General features: G+C 51.2%; 1 protein-coding gene across 1 annotated transcript; it reads right to left on the bottom strand.

Moving 5' to 3' along the window:
* Nucleotides 1-5110: 5110 nt before the first annotated feature.
* Nucleotides 5111-10380, bottom strand: CELA3B (chymotrypsin like elastase 3B). The gene is made up of 8 exons (XM_087879388.1): nt 10371-10380; nt 9608-9699; nt 9392-9489; nt 8302-8436; nt 8027-8163; nt 6974-7116; nt 5946-6098; nt 5111-5219 (listed from the first exon to the last, which is right to left on the bottom strand). Exons 1-8 carry the CDS (start codon nt 10378-10380, stop codon nt 5196-5198), a joined length of 792 nt encoding a protein of 263 aa, XP_087735514.1. The 3' UTR covers nt 5111-5195.
* Between the last annotated feature and the right edge of the window lie 6711 nt (nt 10381-17091).

Raw genomic sequence — 17091 nt, 5'->3', positions numbered from 1 at the left:
GTTTCTTCTGATCTTACTCAGGTTAACCTGTATCTGGGGCCAGGAGGGACTAGAACCTTGTCTCAGTTTGCTCAGAGACAAAGCAGGGAGATCTCACACACTGAAGGCCAAGGGTTCGAGGCTTGGTGAAGCCGGCAGCTAACCTGCCAGCCCTGGCCGGCCTCTTCTTGACAGAGCAGAGTTGACCTGCCATGAAGCCTCTTCCTCAATGCTGGCGGGAGGAGTAACAGAATAACACTGATGTCCCAGTGCCTGGAGGCCGTGCGGGCCTGGATGGGGAGAAACAGGCTCCGACTCAACCCCTCCAAGACCGAGTGGCTGTGGCTTCCGGCGTCCCGATTTAGCCAGCTGACGCCATCGCTGGCTATTGGGGGCGAATTACTCGCCCCCACGGAGAGGGCTCGTAACTTGGGCGTCCTCCTGGACTCACGGCTGTCTTTAGAAGATCATTTGACGGCCGTGGCCAGGGGGGCTTTTTATCAGGTTCGCCTGATACGCCAGTTGCGCCACTTTCTAGATCGGGACTCCCTACGCACAGTCACTCAGGCACTCGTCACTTCCCGCCTGGACTACTGCAACGCTCTCTACATGGCGCTCCCCCTGGGGTGCACCCGGAGGCTTCAGCTGGTCCAGAACGCGGCTGCGTGGGGGATTATGGGGGCGACGAGGCTCTCCCATGTGACCCCTCTCCTGCGTGAGCTGCACTGGCTCCCGGTGGTCTTCCGGGTGCGCTTCAAGTTGTTGGTGACCACCTTTAAAGCGCTCCATGGCTTAGGGCCGGGGTACTTACGAGACCGCCTTCTGCCACCAATAGCCTCCCACCGGCCAGTACGCCCGCACAGAGAGGGCCTCCTCAGGGTGGCGTCCGCCAGACAATGTCGGTTGGCGACCCCCAGGGGGAGAGCCTTCTCTGTGGCGGCGCCCACCCTCTGGAACAACCTCCCCCCAGAGTTACGTACAATAACAGACCTCCGGATTTTTCGTCGGGCCCTGAAAACCTATTTATTTCAACTAGCTGGGCTGGCTTGAGTTAAATTTTAAATTGATTTTAAATTGGGTTGTTTTAATTTACGGCCAAAATATTTAATTATTTTAAACTGTTTTTAAATTTTGTATGTTCTGTTTTTTACTTTGGCTGTTCACCGCCCTGAGTCCTATTGGAGAAGGGCGGTATAGAAATCGAAACAAACAAATAAATAAATAAATAAACAGAGTTGGAAGGGACCTTGGACGTCATCTAGTCCAACCCCCCACCCCAAGCAGGAGACCCTACACCATTTCTGACAGATGGCAGTCCAGTCTCTTCTTGAAAGCTCCCATTGATGTAGCTCTCACAACTTCTGAAGGCAACTTCTGTTCCATGGGTTGATTGTTTCTCACTGTCAGAAAACACCTCCTTATTTCCAGGTTGAATCTCTTCTTGTTCATTTTCCATCCATTATTCCTTGTCTGGCCTTCCAGTGCCTTGGAGAATAGCTTGACCCCCTCCTCTCTGTGGCAGCCCCTCAAATATTGGAAGACTTCTATCATGTCTCCCCCAGTCCTTCTCTTCTCTAGACTTGCCATGCCCAGTTCCTGCAACCGTTCATCGTATATTTGAGCCTCCGGTCCCCTCATCATCCTGGTTGCTCTTCTCTACACTTTTTCTAGACTCTCAACATTGTTTTTATAGTGTAGTGACCAAAACTGGATGCAGTACTCTAGGTGTGGTCTTACTAAGGCTTTATAGAGTGGTATTAGTACCTCACTTGATCTTGATTGTTGTTGTAGTTGCGAAGTCGTGTCCGACCCATCGTGACCCCATGGACGACATTCCTCCAGGCCTTCCTGTCCTCTACCATCCTCCAGAGACCATTGAATCTCACGCCAACTGCTTCGGTGACTCCATCCAGCCACCTCGCTCTCTGCCGTCCCCTTCTTTTGCCCTCCATCGTTCCCAACATTAGGCTCTTCTCCAGGGAGTCCTTCCTTCTCATTGGGTGGCCAAAGGATTTGAGTTTCCTCTTCAGGATCTGGCCTTCTAAAGAACAGTCAGGGTTGATCTCCTCTAGGAGTGACCGGTTGGATGGCCTTGCAGTCCAAGGGACTCGCAGGAGTCTTCTCCAGCACCAGAGTTCAAAGGCCTCCATTCTTTGGCGCTCAGCCTTCCTTATGGTCCAACTTTCACAGCCATCCATTGCAACTGGGGAAACCATCGCCTTGATTATACGCTCTTTTGTTGGCAGGGTGATGTCTCTGCTTTTTAGGATGCTGTCTAACATTGCCATAGCTTTCCTCTCCAGGAGCAAGCGTCTTTTCATTTCTTGGCTGCAGTCCTCATCTTGGAGCCCAGGAAAATAAAATCTGTCACTCCCTCCATTTCTTCCCCATCTATTTGTATCTTGATTATATCCCTCTGTTAATGTAATTTAGGATTGCATTGGCTTTTTTGGCTGCCGCCACACAGCATGTTGGACTATAGCACCCATCTCCCCCACCAGGCTATCAGAGAGAGAGAGAGAATGCACGTTCAAAGGATATAGAGGTAACCCTCCACTTACAACAGTTCATTTTAGTGACCGTTCAAAGTTAACAACGGCGCTGGAAAAAAAAGGGACTCCCCACCGTTTTTCACACTTACAACCATCGCAGCGTCTCTCATGGTCATGTGACCAAACTTCGGACGCCGGGCAACTGGCTCATATTTACGATGGCCGATTTGCACCCCTAAGGTCACGTAATCACGTAATAGTTTTTAACTTCTATATGTATTTGTATTTATTATGGCTGTTCACCGCCCTGAGTCCTTCGGGAGTAGGGCGGTATACAAATATGAAAAATAAATAAATAAAATAAATAAATAAATCCCCTTTTGCGACCTTCTGAGAGGCAACGTCAATGGGGAAGTCACTTAACCACCGTGGCAAGAATAGAATATAATAACAGTTGGAAGGGACCTTGGAGGTCTTCTAGTCCAACCCCCTGCTTAGGCAGGAAACCCTCCACCACTTCAGACAAATGGTTATCCAACCTCTTCTTAAAAACTGTCCAGTGTTGGAGCATTCACAACTTCTGGAGGCAAGTTGTTCCACTGATTCATTGTTCTCCCTGTCAGGAAATTTCTCCTTAGTTCTAAGTTGCTTCTCTCCTTGATGAGTTTCCACCCGTTGCTTCTTGCCTTGCCTTCAGGTTTCTTTGTGGCAGGCCCTGAGATATTGGAAGACTGCTGTCATGTCTCCCCTAGTCCTTCTCCTCATCAGACTAGACATACCCAGTTCCTGCAACCGTTCGAAAAAGGAAAGTTGTAAAACGGGACCAAAATTCACGTTGCAAATGTTTCGCTCAGCAACATAAACGTTGGGCTCAAAATTGGGGTTGTAAACTGAGGATTACCAGTAGTGCCTCTGAGCATCAGCAGAGTGGCCTCCTCTGTGACAACACCCCCCCCCCCCACTCCCCAGAAACATAAACATCCTAAATAGGATGGCATAGAGCTGGTGTGGGTAGACGGGCCCATCCGTGATTTCCGCTACCGGTTTGGGTGAACCGGTCCTACCACCATAAGTTCAGCTACCATTTTGGGTGAACCGATCCGAACCGGCTGAATACCACCATAAATTCAGCTACCGGTTTGGGTTAACCTGTCCGAACTAGATGAGTACCACCATAAGTTCAGCTACCGGTTCCGGAGAACCAGTCCAAACCGGCTGAATACCACCATAGGTTTAGCTACCGATTCGGGTGAACTGGTCCGAACCGGCTGAATACCACCATAATTCAGCTACCGATTTGGGTGAACCAGTCCGAACCGGTTGAATACCACCATAAATTTAGCTACTGGTTTAGGTGAACCAGTCCAAACCGGCTGAATGCCACTATAGGTTCAGCTACCAGTTCTGGTGAACCGGTCAGAACCGGCTGAATACCACCATAGGTTCATCTACCAGTTGGAGTGAACTGGTAGGTGTCTCCAGAACCTGTAGAACTGGTGGCTGAACTCCAGAACCTGTCAGAACCTACTGGATTTCACCACGGTCCAAAGTGGTGTCAGGGGAGAAAAGCGAATACTCATGTCGCCTCTGTAGAAATTAACCCCCCAAGGGTGTTTCTGTATGTGTGTATATACAGGTATATATTTTCATTTAAAAAGGCAGATGAGTTGCTACATGGCACTCAGAAATGAAGCGTCTGGATTTAACTCTTCTCCTTAAATTTATGGGGTTTATGCAGGAGTGAAATGCTCCTGGTTTGGACCCGATCACCCGATCCAGTAGCGATGGCGGCGGGTGGTTCGGAAACTGGTATCAAAAATCCATGCCCCCCCCCACACCATGCCCAGCTGAGCTGCACGATCATCAGAGGCTTTTTTTTTTTTACTTTTAAAAACATTTTTTTCTACAACCTCTTCTGATGAAAAAATGCTTTTAAAAGTAAAAAAAAAAAAGCCTCTGATGATCGCGCGGCTCAGCTGGGATCGTCAGAAGCTTTTCAAAGCATTTTTTTCTGCAGCCTCTTGGCTGAAGAGGTGGTAAAAAAAATGCTTTGAAAAGTCTCTGATGATCCCAGCTGAATTGGCTGATCGGCAGAGAGGCTGTTCAAAGCATTTTTTTTAAAAGCCTCTCTGGCAATTCCAGCTGAGTTGCCTGATCGGCAGAGGCTTTTCAAAGCATTAGAAAAAATGCTTTGAAAAGTTAAAAAGAAAAAGGTTGGCCACGCCCACCCAGTCACATTATCCCCCCCAAGCCACGCCCACAGAACCGGTAGTAACACATTTTACATTTCACCCCGGGTTTATGTATTTATTTATATCCCACCTTTATTTTGGCTTGGACCTCCAACTCTTCCTCTTACTACAGAAAGGGTGTAGTAACTAGTGACTCTCTTTCAAAGCTTAGTAAAAGATTTTCCTTTCATTTGAATCTTTGGAGAGCTTCTGCGGGCATCATGTGGGTTTTGCAGACCCTTCATCAGGGGCAGGGAGGGTGAAGGAGGGATCAGGGAATGGAAGCCTCCTTGGGGCGTGTGTCCCCCCCCACTCCAAACACAGTGTCATCCCTCCCCCCAATGACAGTGGAGAGGAGAGGATTCGAACAATTCCAAGAAGAAGAAGAAGAACAAGAGGACAACATGCTGCAGCCAGGAAAATATTTATTATTATTATTACTATTATTTTTTATACAGGCAGAGCCCAATCTGGAAACGCCACACGTTTCTGCTTAACGGGAATAGCTGGAAATGATCTGCAAGGCAAAAACCGACGATCTGGCATTAGGGAGTTGTGCGAGGAAGGCACGCTATGCGGCCTGAACAGGGGTGGGCTTCAAAAATTTTAGCAAGGGGTTCTCTGCCCGGTTGCTGGGTGGGCGTGTCCATGGCGGGCGTGGCCTAGTCGGCCTCCTGCACCACGGCGGGAGGAGTGTGCATTTTTGCCCTCCCCGGGCTCCGGAGGCTTTTCTTGAGCCTCCAGGAGGGTGAAAACGGCTTCCCCAGGCTCCGGAGGCCCTCTGGAGGCCAGAAACTTCCAGTAGGCCCATTTTTCGCCTTCCCCGAGCCTCCGTGCACGCCTGCACTTACCTGCATCCAAAAAGGCCAGCGTGGCAAATCAGGGGAGGGAAGAGGTTGGCGTGGCCAGCCAGGAGTGGGATTTGGGGGTTTTCAGAACTGCACAGGATCTTAGCTAGAGGATCTCCCGAACCCCTGCGAACCCCCAGCAGCCCACCTCTGGGCCTGACCTACACAAAGCTTGGTTTCTCTCACTGGCCTGAGGCGATAAGAGGCTGTCAAGTTGGCCGGTGGGAAAAGGAAGGCCGTTTTGGAAGACCCCATTGCATCGCTCAAGCGCAAACGTCGAATTGTCCCGCTTGGAGGGGAAGGGACAGACACGGGGAGCTCCGAAGAGGGCAAGGGGGTCTCTCCATCCTCCCCACTCACCCACATGCCCCTCTGATATGGGGGCTGGGCTATACCTGCTCAATCCAGGGGACGAAAGCAGAGACACGGGTGAAGACGGTGGGCTTCTGCAGGGTGTTGCAGCCCCATGCCGAGACGAAGCTGGCTATTCCCTGAACGTACCACCGGCCATCAGCAGCTGGGCAATTGAGGGGGCCACCAGAGTCACCCTGAAATATGTAGTTTGTCCTTAGAAACATGCTTTTCCGCCCTCCCTCTCTCCCTAAGCTGCCTGGATAGCTTGCAAGCGGCAGGACAAGGTGAGTCGTTCCTCGGCCATCCGTGCAAATATTTCTCTGCTGCTGTCTCCCTGGGAGAGGGTTGTTGCTCACAGAGCCCCCCCCCCCGCTCAGGCACAGGATCCTCGCAGTGGTGGAATTCAAATTTTTTTACTACCGGTTCTGAGGGCATGGCTTGGTGGGCATGGCAGGGGAAGAATACTGCAAAATCCCCATTCCCTCCCCATTCCTGGGGGAAGGATATTGCAAAATCCCCATTCCCTCCGAACTCCTGAGGGAAGGATACTGCAAAATCCACATTCCCTCTCCACTCCTGGGGGAAGGATACTGCAAAATCTCCATTCCCTCCACACTCCTGGGGGAAGAATACTGCAAAATCTTCATTCCCACCCTACTCTGGGGCCAGCCACAGGTGATATTTGCCGGTTCTCTTAACTACTCAAAATTTCCGCTACCGGTTCGGTAGAACCTGCTGAATTTCACCCCTGGATCGTCGGAGGGATTTTCTCCAGCATTTTCTAGCTTTTTGTCCAAACACACAACGCAGTAAGGGGCAGCCTAATTTCCCCCGCGTTGCCGTCCCTGGAGGTTTTTAAGACGATATTGACTTGTCTGGAATGGTATACGGTCTCCTGCTCGAACAGGGGGTTGGACTAGAAGATCTCCAAGGTCTCTTCCAGCTAGCTCTATTCTGATTGGATCGGATTGGGTTGCTAATCCAGGAAAGGAGATTCCAGTTTCCTTTGTCCCCTGATCTCCAAACTGCAGACTGTACCGGGCCAGGACCCCTCTGGGCTTCTACTCACATTACAGCCGGCTTTGATGTCCCCGCCGGCACACACCATACTCTCCTTGACTGAAGTTCCCCACCAGTCCGGCTGGGAGCAATGCGCGTGGTCCACCACTGGCAGAAGTGCCTGCTGAAGGACGTCAGGGGTGGGGCCTCCGGCTGGAAGAGAAACATTTGCCCCCCACCCCCGGTGAATGACTTCGCTCTTTCCAGGGTGGCCCAGTGGTTAGGATGCGGTATTGCAGGCGAACTCTACCCCACTGCCAGCAGTTCGATCTGGTTTCAAGGTTGACTCAGCCTTCCGAGGTGGATAAAATGAGGGCCCAGAAGGTTGGGGGCAAGAGGCTGACTCTGTAAACTGCTTAGAGAGGGCTGTAAAAGCACTGTGAAGCAGTATATAAGTCTAAGTGCTATTGCTATCTTCCTTTCCTTCCTAACCTTCCTTTCTTCCTTCCTCCCCTCCCTTCCTCCTGCCCTCCCAGTGGTTAGAATGCAGTATTGCAGGCTAATTCTGCCCCACTGCCAGCAGTTCGATCTTGACCTGCTCAGGGTTGACTCAGCCTTCCGTCCTTCTGAGGTGGGTAAAATGAGGACCCAGATTGTTGGGGGCAATATATGTTAACTCTGTAAGCCACTTGGAGAGGGCTGTAAGGCACTGTAAAGCATATACTGCTAAGTGCTTTACTAAGTGCTATTGCAATCTTCCTTCCTCCCTCCCTCCCTCCCTCCCTCCCTCCCTTCCTTCCTTCCTTCCTTCCTTCCTTCCTTCCTTCCTTCCTTCCTTCCTTCCTTCCTTCCCTCCCTCCCTCCCTCCATCTCAGTGGTTAGAATTCAGTATTGCAGGTGAACTCTTCCCCACTGCCAGCAGTTTGATCCTGACCAGCTCAAGGTTGACTCAGCCTTCCGTCCTTCCAAGGTGGGTAAAATGAGGACCCAGATTGTTGGGGGGCAAGAGGCTGACTCTGTAAACCGCTTAGAGAGGGCTGTAAAAGCACTGTGAAGCGGTATATAAGTCTTAAATACTATTGCTATTCTTCTCTGTCCCCCCCACCTCCCGGCCGGGACCTACTGTAGAGCCTGCCCCAGCCAGTGATGTAGCAGGTATGATAGTTAGGGAGCACTTCTCCTCGTGGGGGGAGGCACGCCAGCTGCACCTTGTCGTTGAGAACGGCCGGGCGGGAAAGTTTGATCAGAGCGATATCGTCCCTGCAAGAAGAGGTGGCGCCGGTGTTGGGGAGGGGATTTTTTTCCTTCCTGGGATTTCCTTTGCAAGAAGACACCCACCCCCATCCCCACCTCCTGGCCAACCCCCCCCCACTTTGAAGCAGGAACGGTTCTACTCACCCGCAGGAGATGCAGTTGGGGTTCCAGCCAGGATGCAAAAAGATCTCCCCAGGGTTGATTAAGATCACCTGTTCCGGGCCTTCTTTCTTGCGCAGGTCATAGTCACCAAGGACGACCCTGTAGCGGTTCTGTGGACTGAGGGAAGGGGGCAGCGGGGTGAGACCAGGGGGGAGGACGCTGGGTCTCCTTCCAGCCGTCCATTAGCGAGCGCCTCCTTCCCCTGCCCTGCGCCAGGAGCGCCTAGCTAGGGCTCCTTCTAGCCAGGGGTGAAATGCTCCCGGTTCAGACCGGATCACCCGATCCGGTAGCGATGGCAGCAGGTGGTTCGGAGAACCGGTAGCAAAAATCCCTGCCCCCCCCCGCATTTCCAGCTCAGCCGCACGATCATCAGAGGGTTTTTTTTTTTTTACTTTTAAAAGCTTTTTAAATTTTATGTTTGTGTGTCTATATTTTTCTTGACTGTACACCGCCTTGAGTCCTACGGGAGAAAGGCGGTATAGAAATATAATAAATAAATAAATAAATAAATAAATAAATAATAAATAATAAATAATAAATAAATAAATAATAAATAAATAAATAAATAAATAAATAAATAAATAAATAAATAAATAAATAAATAAATAAAATAAATAAAATAAATAAAATCATTTTTTCTACAACTTCTTCCGACGAAAAAATGTTTTTAAAAGTTTTAAAAAAAAGAGCCTCTGATGATCGCGCGGCTCAGCTGGGATCGTCAGAGGCTTTTCAAAGCATTTTTTTCTGCAACCTCTTGGCCAAAGAGGTGGTTAAAAAAAAAGCTTTGAAAAGTCTCTGACGATCCCAGCTGAGTTGCCTGATCGGCAGAGAGGCATTTTTTAAAAAGCATTAGAAAAAAATTGAAAAGTTAAAAAAAAAAAAAGGTTGGCCACACCCACCCAGTCACATTACCCCTCCCCCTCAAGCCACACCCACAGGACCGGTAGTAATAAATTTTACATTTCACCCCTGCTTCTCGCCCTCCATTAGCGAGCGCCTCCTTCCCCTGCCCTGCGCCCATTCTCCCAGCCCCGCGCCAGGAGCGCCAAGGTGCCCGAGGGAGACTCACGAGATGCAGTGCCCGGCGGTCATCACCCAGTTGGGGTGGATGAGGCTCCCCCCGCAGGTGTGGTAGAAGTAATCTCCAGCCTGGTATTGCAGAGACACCTGCGGCAAATGAGGGAGACGGCGGACTTGTTAATCCTCTCCCCCTCCAAAGTTCTCACCCGACCTTCTACCTTTGTGGTGCCGCTACTGGGAGTAGAGGGGGGAATCGCCCACTTACCTGCCAGGGCCAGCTGTAAGGAATGGCATCTTCTCCGTTAACTACCCTCCCGGTTCGGACGGGGGAATACACCGGGTCTCCACAGCCGTGGGCTGAGCAAAATGGGGGGGGGGGGAAATCACACAGTTACAGTTGGAAGGGACCTCGTAGGTCATCTAGGAGACCTGGACTAGGGGATTCGAACCACCGAACTGCCAACCTTTCTGATCGACAAAGCTTGGTGTCTTAGCCACTGAGCCGCCTCGTCAGGCGAATCACCTAATCTAGTCACACGGAGTTGCCTTTCCAAGGACTGCTTCTCCGGTCTTTCCAACCACTAACTCTCTACATGGATGCGTAGCCACACACAGACACTCAATGAGTTACTACCCTGTTTCTCCCAAAAATAAGACCTCCCCTGATAATAAGCCCAATTGGACTTTTAAGCACATGCGGTAAAATAAGCCTTCCCTCCCCCCGAAAATAAGCCCTCCCTGAAAATATGTAAACGTAGAGCTGGAAATCAGGTAAGACGGCAAGAGGAGCCCCGTCTTGCTCCAGGCGCCCCAAAATAATAAGACCTCCCCCCAAAATAAGGCCAAGCGCTTATTTCGGGGTTCAAAAAAATATATAAGACAGGGTCTTATTTTCGGGGAATTGTGCAAGACGTGGATTGTTGGTGCCCAGCCTCTACCACCGCTTCTGCAAATGCCAGTTCAATGCCTAAAGCTGTGGAAAGGGAGCTGGTGTCCCTCTTGCCACAATAGCCCGACAGCCACCGTACCCCGCCCCATGCCTGCTTTGGCTGAACAGCCCTTCACCCCCCCACACACAATTCCTGGGAGTCAGGAATGATGTCCAGTGGCTCGGGGGAGAAAGGAGAGGCGATTCTTCCAGCCCAGCTGAATGAAGCAGAAAATCCCAACCGCAAAAGATTTGGGCAGCATGGGGGGCTTTTCACCCTCGTTCTCCGGCTTTTCCGGGAGCCCAGCATAGGTGCCAAGTGGCCCTGCCCAGGTGGTGGGTTTTACCCTCGGCGGCCAGCAGGAACGCGAGAAGGAGTTTCCACATGCTGATGGCAGAGTGGCTCTCTGGGACGGTGGGGGTAGCCGCAGCCCCTTTTATGCCGCCCCTTTCCAAGCCCAGGGATGGGGACACGTTGCCACTTCTGGCGGCCCAAGGACAGAGTTTAGCCTTGTGTCCCAAACTCCTATCTGCCCTCCCTCTCCCGCCCCACAGGAGACGCAGCTGTTCGGAGGACGGGGGGGGGGCAGGGAGGTTTGCGGGAGAAGAAGAAGGGGCACTGCCAATCTGTGCTGGCAGGGCAAAGGCCTTGCTGGCAAAACAGCACCAGGAGTTTCTTCTGATCTTACTCAGGTTAACCTGTATCTGGGGCCAGGAGGGACTAGAACCTTGTCTCAGTTTGGAGAAGGGACCCAGTTGCTCAGAGACAAGGCGGGGAGATCTCACACGCTGAAGACCAAGGGTTCGAGGCTTGGTGAAGCCGGCAGCCAGCCCTGGCCGGCATCTTCTTGACAGAGCAGGGCTGACCTGCCATGAAGCCTCTTCCTCAATGCTGACAGAATGAACAGCCTTGAATAACAAGTGTTGGAAGGGACCTTGGAGGTCATCTAGCCCAACCCCCCCCCCGTAAGTGTGAAAAGGAAAGTTGTAAAACGGGACCAAAATTCACGTCGCAAATGTTTCGCTCAGCAACATAAATGTTGGGCTCAAAATTTGGGGTCGTAAGTTGAGGATTACCAGTAGTGCCTCTGAGCATCAGCAGAGCGGCCTCTCCTGTGACAACACCCCCACCCCATTCCCCACCCCCCCCTCCCCAGAAACTAGAGCCAGGGAGAGGCTGAGCCGAAGGGGCATTTTTTTTGGCCCGTTTTTTCTTGGCGTCTCCTCCGGCTGTAGCCGCAAAGTCCTGGAAATCTCTCGGCTCTCTCTTTCATAGCCTTTCATGGTAATATGGGTGACTCTTCCCCCGTCCCAACCCCCCTTTAATACGTTCATTCAAAGCCCGGCCAGCTAAGGAGGAAAGGAGAAAGATTTCGGCAGATCCTTGGTGAGATAAGGAAGGGAAGTGACCGGTGACACCATCCTGCCTGCCCGCCCAGCCGGAGAAGGGAGCGGTCAGCTGTCCATGATTCTTGCTCGGCAGAATCATTTGCACTTTCCGGAATTGTGGCTGCCTGTTTTGGGGGGGGGGTTTCCACCGGAAAAGCCAAATCCCAGAGACGATGGGGGCTCTGAGAAAGTGTTTGATAGGAGACCTGGGCATGCTTGCCCCCATACTCCACCCCAACACCACCTTCGGCCCAAAGGGAGCCAGAATGGAAGTCTCTCTACAGATGTGCTCTGCCCTTTCTCCAATGGGGGGTCCTTCAGCTGCTCTTTGGGGGGGCCCCCCCTGGAGCCCAGCCAGGATGTCCCTGAAGCCCTGCCGTCTGCTGCTTCTCCCAGCAGGGCCTGGGAGACCAGCAGATGGGACAGGTTAGGCTGAGAAATCATTAACCTGCTGGAGCCAGGAAGGAAGGAAGGAAGGTGATTCTCGGAGGACTTTGGGGCCAAGCCAGGTGGCAGGGGAGGGGGAAGAGGGAGCGGGGAGGGGAGGGGGAAGTAAAGGAGGCCCCCTTCTTGGACCCCTCTGTAGCTGGGCAGCTGGTCCTTCCCTGGCTTGGCAGAGGCTCAGTGCCCAGGACTGGGCACTTTCTGCCGCTTCCATTCCCAGAAAGGTCTAGCGGATACCTTGGAAGGGGCTCTCAGGGAAAAGGGTCTTTTCGAGCAGGGGGGAGAGGGGGCTCTGCTCCCAAAGGATCACCCGGCCCCTCACCGGATCCAGAGGGCCTGCGGCCGCGGCAAATGTGGCTCAGGGGGTGCAGGAATGCAAACGTGCCAGGTTTATGGCTTCCTAGTGGGACGTGCCAGGCTACCTCGCCTTCCGTCAAGTTGCGCTGCCGAACAAGCCGCCATGAAGTCCCAAAGTCCCGGATGCCAGGCCAGGGAGCCGGTTTGGCAGAGCCACAGCTAAACCCCGGCGACAAGGCAAGCCGCAGATGGCAGAAATCCAACCCGCAAGGAAGACCTGTCTGACAAGGCTGGCATTCCTTGTCATTTCTTCCCGGCAGTCTGTGCTCAAAAGGTAGACTGCTCTTGAATGTGTAAGCTCCCTTTGTAAGAATCAGCAGGGGCCATCCTCTCTGTCCATCTCTCCGAGCCATGAGAGAGGAGAGGTTGGTGTTGCTTCCGCTGGCCTAAAAACCAGTGGTGAAATCCACATTTTTTTACTACCGGTTCTGTGGTTGGTGGGCGTGGCAGGGGAAGGATACTGCAAAATCTCCATTCCCTCCCCACTCTTGGGGGAAGGATATTGCAAAATCTCCATTCCCTCCCCACTCCTGGGGAAAGTATACTGCAAAATCTCCATTCCCTCCCCACTCCTGGGGGAAGGATACTGCAAAATCTCCATTCCCTCCACACTCCTGGGGGAAGGATATTGCAAAATCTCCTTTCCTTCCCCACTCCTGGGGGAAAGATATTGCAAAATATCCATTCCTGCCCCTCTCCAGGGGGAAGGATACTGCAAAATCTCCATTCCCTCCCCACTCCTGAGGGAAGGATACTGCAAAATTCCCATTTCCACCCCGCTCCAGGGGAAGGATACTGCAAATTCTCCATTCCCACCCCACTCTGAGGCCAGCCAGAGGTGGCATTCGCCGGTTCTCTGAACTGCTCAAAATTTCCGCTACCGGTTCGCCAGAACCTGTCAGGACCTGCTGGATTTCACCCCTGCTAAAAACCAACCCCATTCCTGAGCCCTATAGCACCAGAACAGCACCCCATGATGCTGTTCTGATGGATGTTGAACTTCAAAACGGTGCCTCTATCATTTCCTCCTCCTCCTCCTCCTCCTCCTCCTCCTCCTCCTCCTCCTCCTCCTCCTCCTCCTTCTCCTCCCCCCCCCAAACCATCCCTTTCCGGGGGGCAGAGAGGCCTTCTTGCTTGCTATTTAAGGACTGCTCGTGCCAACTAGGGCGTTCTTGTAAGGCAGAATTTCTCTCTTTGGCACGCTTCAGCCCTGGGATCTAATCCAGGGAAGAATATATGAATCGCTTTTTTTAAAAAAAAATTTTTTACACCCGCTTCTCCGGGGCCCGCTCTTTTTTCTAGAGGGGAAACCGGTGCCAGGCAGTGCCAGGTTTTCTGGCATGCAAACTAAGACTCAGGTCGTGCGTGGAGGGGAAGAAATCTCTTAGTGCCAGCATGGAGGCTGGCAGCTTTCCTGTCCATTCGTCAATGCTTCGGCTGTGATTGTCGTTTCTCGGAAGGGCGCGCAGGGCCGTGTCTGCAGTGGGCACAGCTGATTTTTCTGCATCTGGATCTGTCTGAGGTACCTGGGCCGTTGTCCGGCCTCTCCTCAAAGAGGACTAGAAACAGCTTTTTTTTTGAGGGCTCCGTAGAATCCATACCGGAGGGGGTGGCCTCCTTGGGATGAGCCCTCCCCCCCCACAGCTTGCTGGCCTGATCACCTGGAAGGGGCAGCTGTGCCCGCAGATCAAATTCACCACAATTCCTCTGTGGCCAAACAGATAGGAGTCACCCGCGTACGGCAGCCGCCGCCGAAAAAGCGAATACAATCCTCGGTTCTATAAACAGAGGCATAGAATCAAGATGACGTGAAGGAGTAGTACCGCTTTACAAAACCCCTAGTAAGGCCACACCTGGAATACTGCAAGCAATGTTGGTCACCGTGCTACAAAAAAAAAAAAGAAAGATGTTGAGACTTTGGAAAAAAGTGCAGAGAAGAGCAACTAAGACGATTAAAGGCCCGGAGACTAAAACATAGGAAGAACGGTCGCAGGATTTGGGTATGGCCAGTCTAGAGAAAAGAAGGATTAGGGGGTGGGGACGTGATAGCAGTATTTCAGTATTTGAGGGGCTGCCCCAAAGAAGAGAAGGGGGCCGAACTATTTACCCAAAACACAGGAAGGCAGGACAAGAAACAATGGATGGAAACTAACCAAAGAGAGAAGCAACCTGGAATTAAGGAGAAACTTCCTAACAGTGAGGACAATTAATCAGTGGAACAGCTTGCCTTCAGAAATCGTGGGTGCTCCATCACTGGAGGTCTATTCTATTCTATTCTATTCTATTCTATTCTATTCTATTCTATTCTATTCTATTCTATTCTATTCTATTCTATTCTACTCTACTCTACTCTACTCTACTCTATTCCATTCCATTCCATTCCATTCCATTCCATTCCATTCCATTCCATATTTTCTGTTCTGTTCTGTTCCATTCCGTTCCGTATTTTCTATTCTATTCTATTTATTCTATTCTATTCTATTCCATTCCATTCTATTCCATTCCATATTTTCTTTTCTATTCTGTTCCGTTCCGTTCCGTTCCATTCCATATTTTCTATTCTGTTCTGTTCTATTCTATTCTATTCTGTATTTTCTTTTCTATTCTATTCTATTCTGTTCTGTTCTGTTCTGTTGTTCTGTTCTGTTCCATTCTATTCCATTCCATATTTTCTATTCTATTCTATTCTATTCTATTCCATTCCATTCCATTCCATTCCATTCCATTCCGTATTTTCTTTTCTATTGTTCTGTTCTGTTCTGTTCTGTTCCGTTCCGTTCCATATTTTCTATTCTATTCTGTTCCGTTTCATTCCGTTCCGTTCCATTCCGTATTTTCTTATTCTATTCTATTCTATTCTAATTCTAATTCTAATTCTAATTCTAATTCTATTCTATTCTGTATTTTCTATTCTATTCTGTTCTGTTGTTCTCTTCTGTTCCATTCCATTCCATTCCATTCCATTCCATTCCATTCCATTCCATTCTATTCTATTCTATTCTATTCTATTCTATTCTATTCTATTCGGGCCGCAATTACAGATTTTGGTCATGGAAACTTCAAAAGTGAGCAAGGACTAGGTTCCCATGGCTCAAATGATAGCACCGTCCATGCTGGACATCCTGCCTCAAAGGGGAGCAAGAAAAGGGGCCATGCATATTCCCACCACCACATGCAGTTAACCTATGGGACCCACTGCCACAAGATGGAGCCACACATACGCAGGCAGCCCTTGACTTAACAACAGTTCCTTTCGTGACCATTCAAAGTTACAACAGCACTGGAAAAAAAAGTGACTTAGGATCGTTTTTTTCACACTTACGACCATAGTCACGTGATCCAAATTCAGATGCTTGGACCCCGGCTCATATTTATGACGGTCGCAGTGCCCCGGGGGGGGTCACGTGATCCCCTTTTGTGACAAACCGACAAGCAAAGTCCACGGGGAAGGCAAGTTCACTTTAACGACCGTGTGGCTAACTGAAACGACTGCAGTGATTCATTTAGCGGCTTTGGCAAGAAAGGCCATAAAATGGGACAGCGCTCACTTCACAAATGTCTCCCTGAACAACAGAAATGTTGGGCCCAATTGCAGTCATGAGTGTATTTGGATGGCATCCGAGGGGGAAATGGCATCACAGCGGCCAGTCAAACTCTCCTACAGCAGTGGCAGTCTGCCTGTCAAAGAGGACTAAGCAGTGGCCTTATGGCACATGCCACCTCTTGTAGGTAGCTCAGAGGAGGCAGAGCAGCCTTGTGCCCACAGCAGCGTCGGAAGGAGCATCCTGTGTGGCCAGCAGGGGTGGGCTAGATGACCTCTAGGTCGCCCTCCAACACCACTCTCTGCCTTAGGGTCAGTTTCAGGGAGGAAAGGCCAGCCTGGAGGATCAATTTCCTCAGAGGAGACAGAGGGCAGCCTTGTCGGAGAGGCCCACAATGGCCAGCAGGGGTGGGCTAGCCTAGATGACCTCTAGGGTCCCCTTCCCAACATCACTCTCTGCTGTAGGGTCAGTTTCAGGGGGGAAAGGCCGGCCTGGAGGATCAGTTTCCTCAGAGGAGGCAGAACAGCTTTGTCGGAGAGGCCCACAGCAGTGTCAGAAGGAGCGCCCTGCGGCTAGCAGGGGTGGGCTAGATGACCTCTAGGTCCCCTTTCCAACATCACTCTCTGCTGTAGGGTCAGTTTCCTCCGAGGAGATAGAGAAGGCTTGTTGGAGACGCTGCCCACAGCAGCATCGGAAGAAGTGTCCTGTGGCCAGCAGGGGTGGGCTGGATGACCTCTAGGTCCCCTTCCAACACCACTCTCTGCCTTAGGGTCAGTTTCAGGGAGGAAAGGCCAGCCTGGAGGATCAGTTTCCTCGGTGGAGGCAGAGGGCAGCCTTGTCGGAGAGGCCCACAATGGCCAGCAGGGGTGGGCTAGCCTAGATGACCTCTAGGGTCCCCTTCCCAACATCACTCTCTGCTGTAGTGTCAGTTTCAGGGAGGAAAGGCCAGCCTGGAGGATCAGTTTCCTCAGAGGAGGCAGAACAGCTTTGTCGGAGAGGCCCACAGCAGTGTCAGAAGGAGCGTCCTGCGGCTAGCAGGGGTAGCCTAGATGACCTCTAGGTCCCCTTTCCAACATGACTCTCTGCCAT

This window comes from Pantherophis guttatus, chromosome 15 (genome assembly GCF_059756535.1).
Source record: "Pantherophis guttatus breed Tessera chromosome 15, ASM5975653v1, whole genome shotgun sequence".
In the NCBI taxonomy this organism is placed as follows: domain Eukaryota; kingdom Metazoa; phylum Chordata; class Lepidosauria; order Squamata; family Colubridae; genus Pantherophis; species Pantherophis guttatus.
The sequence above is the reverse complement of the archived record's forward strand: the minus strand, read 5'-3'. Positions and strand labels throughout refer to the sequence as shown.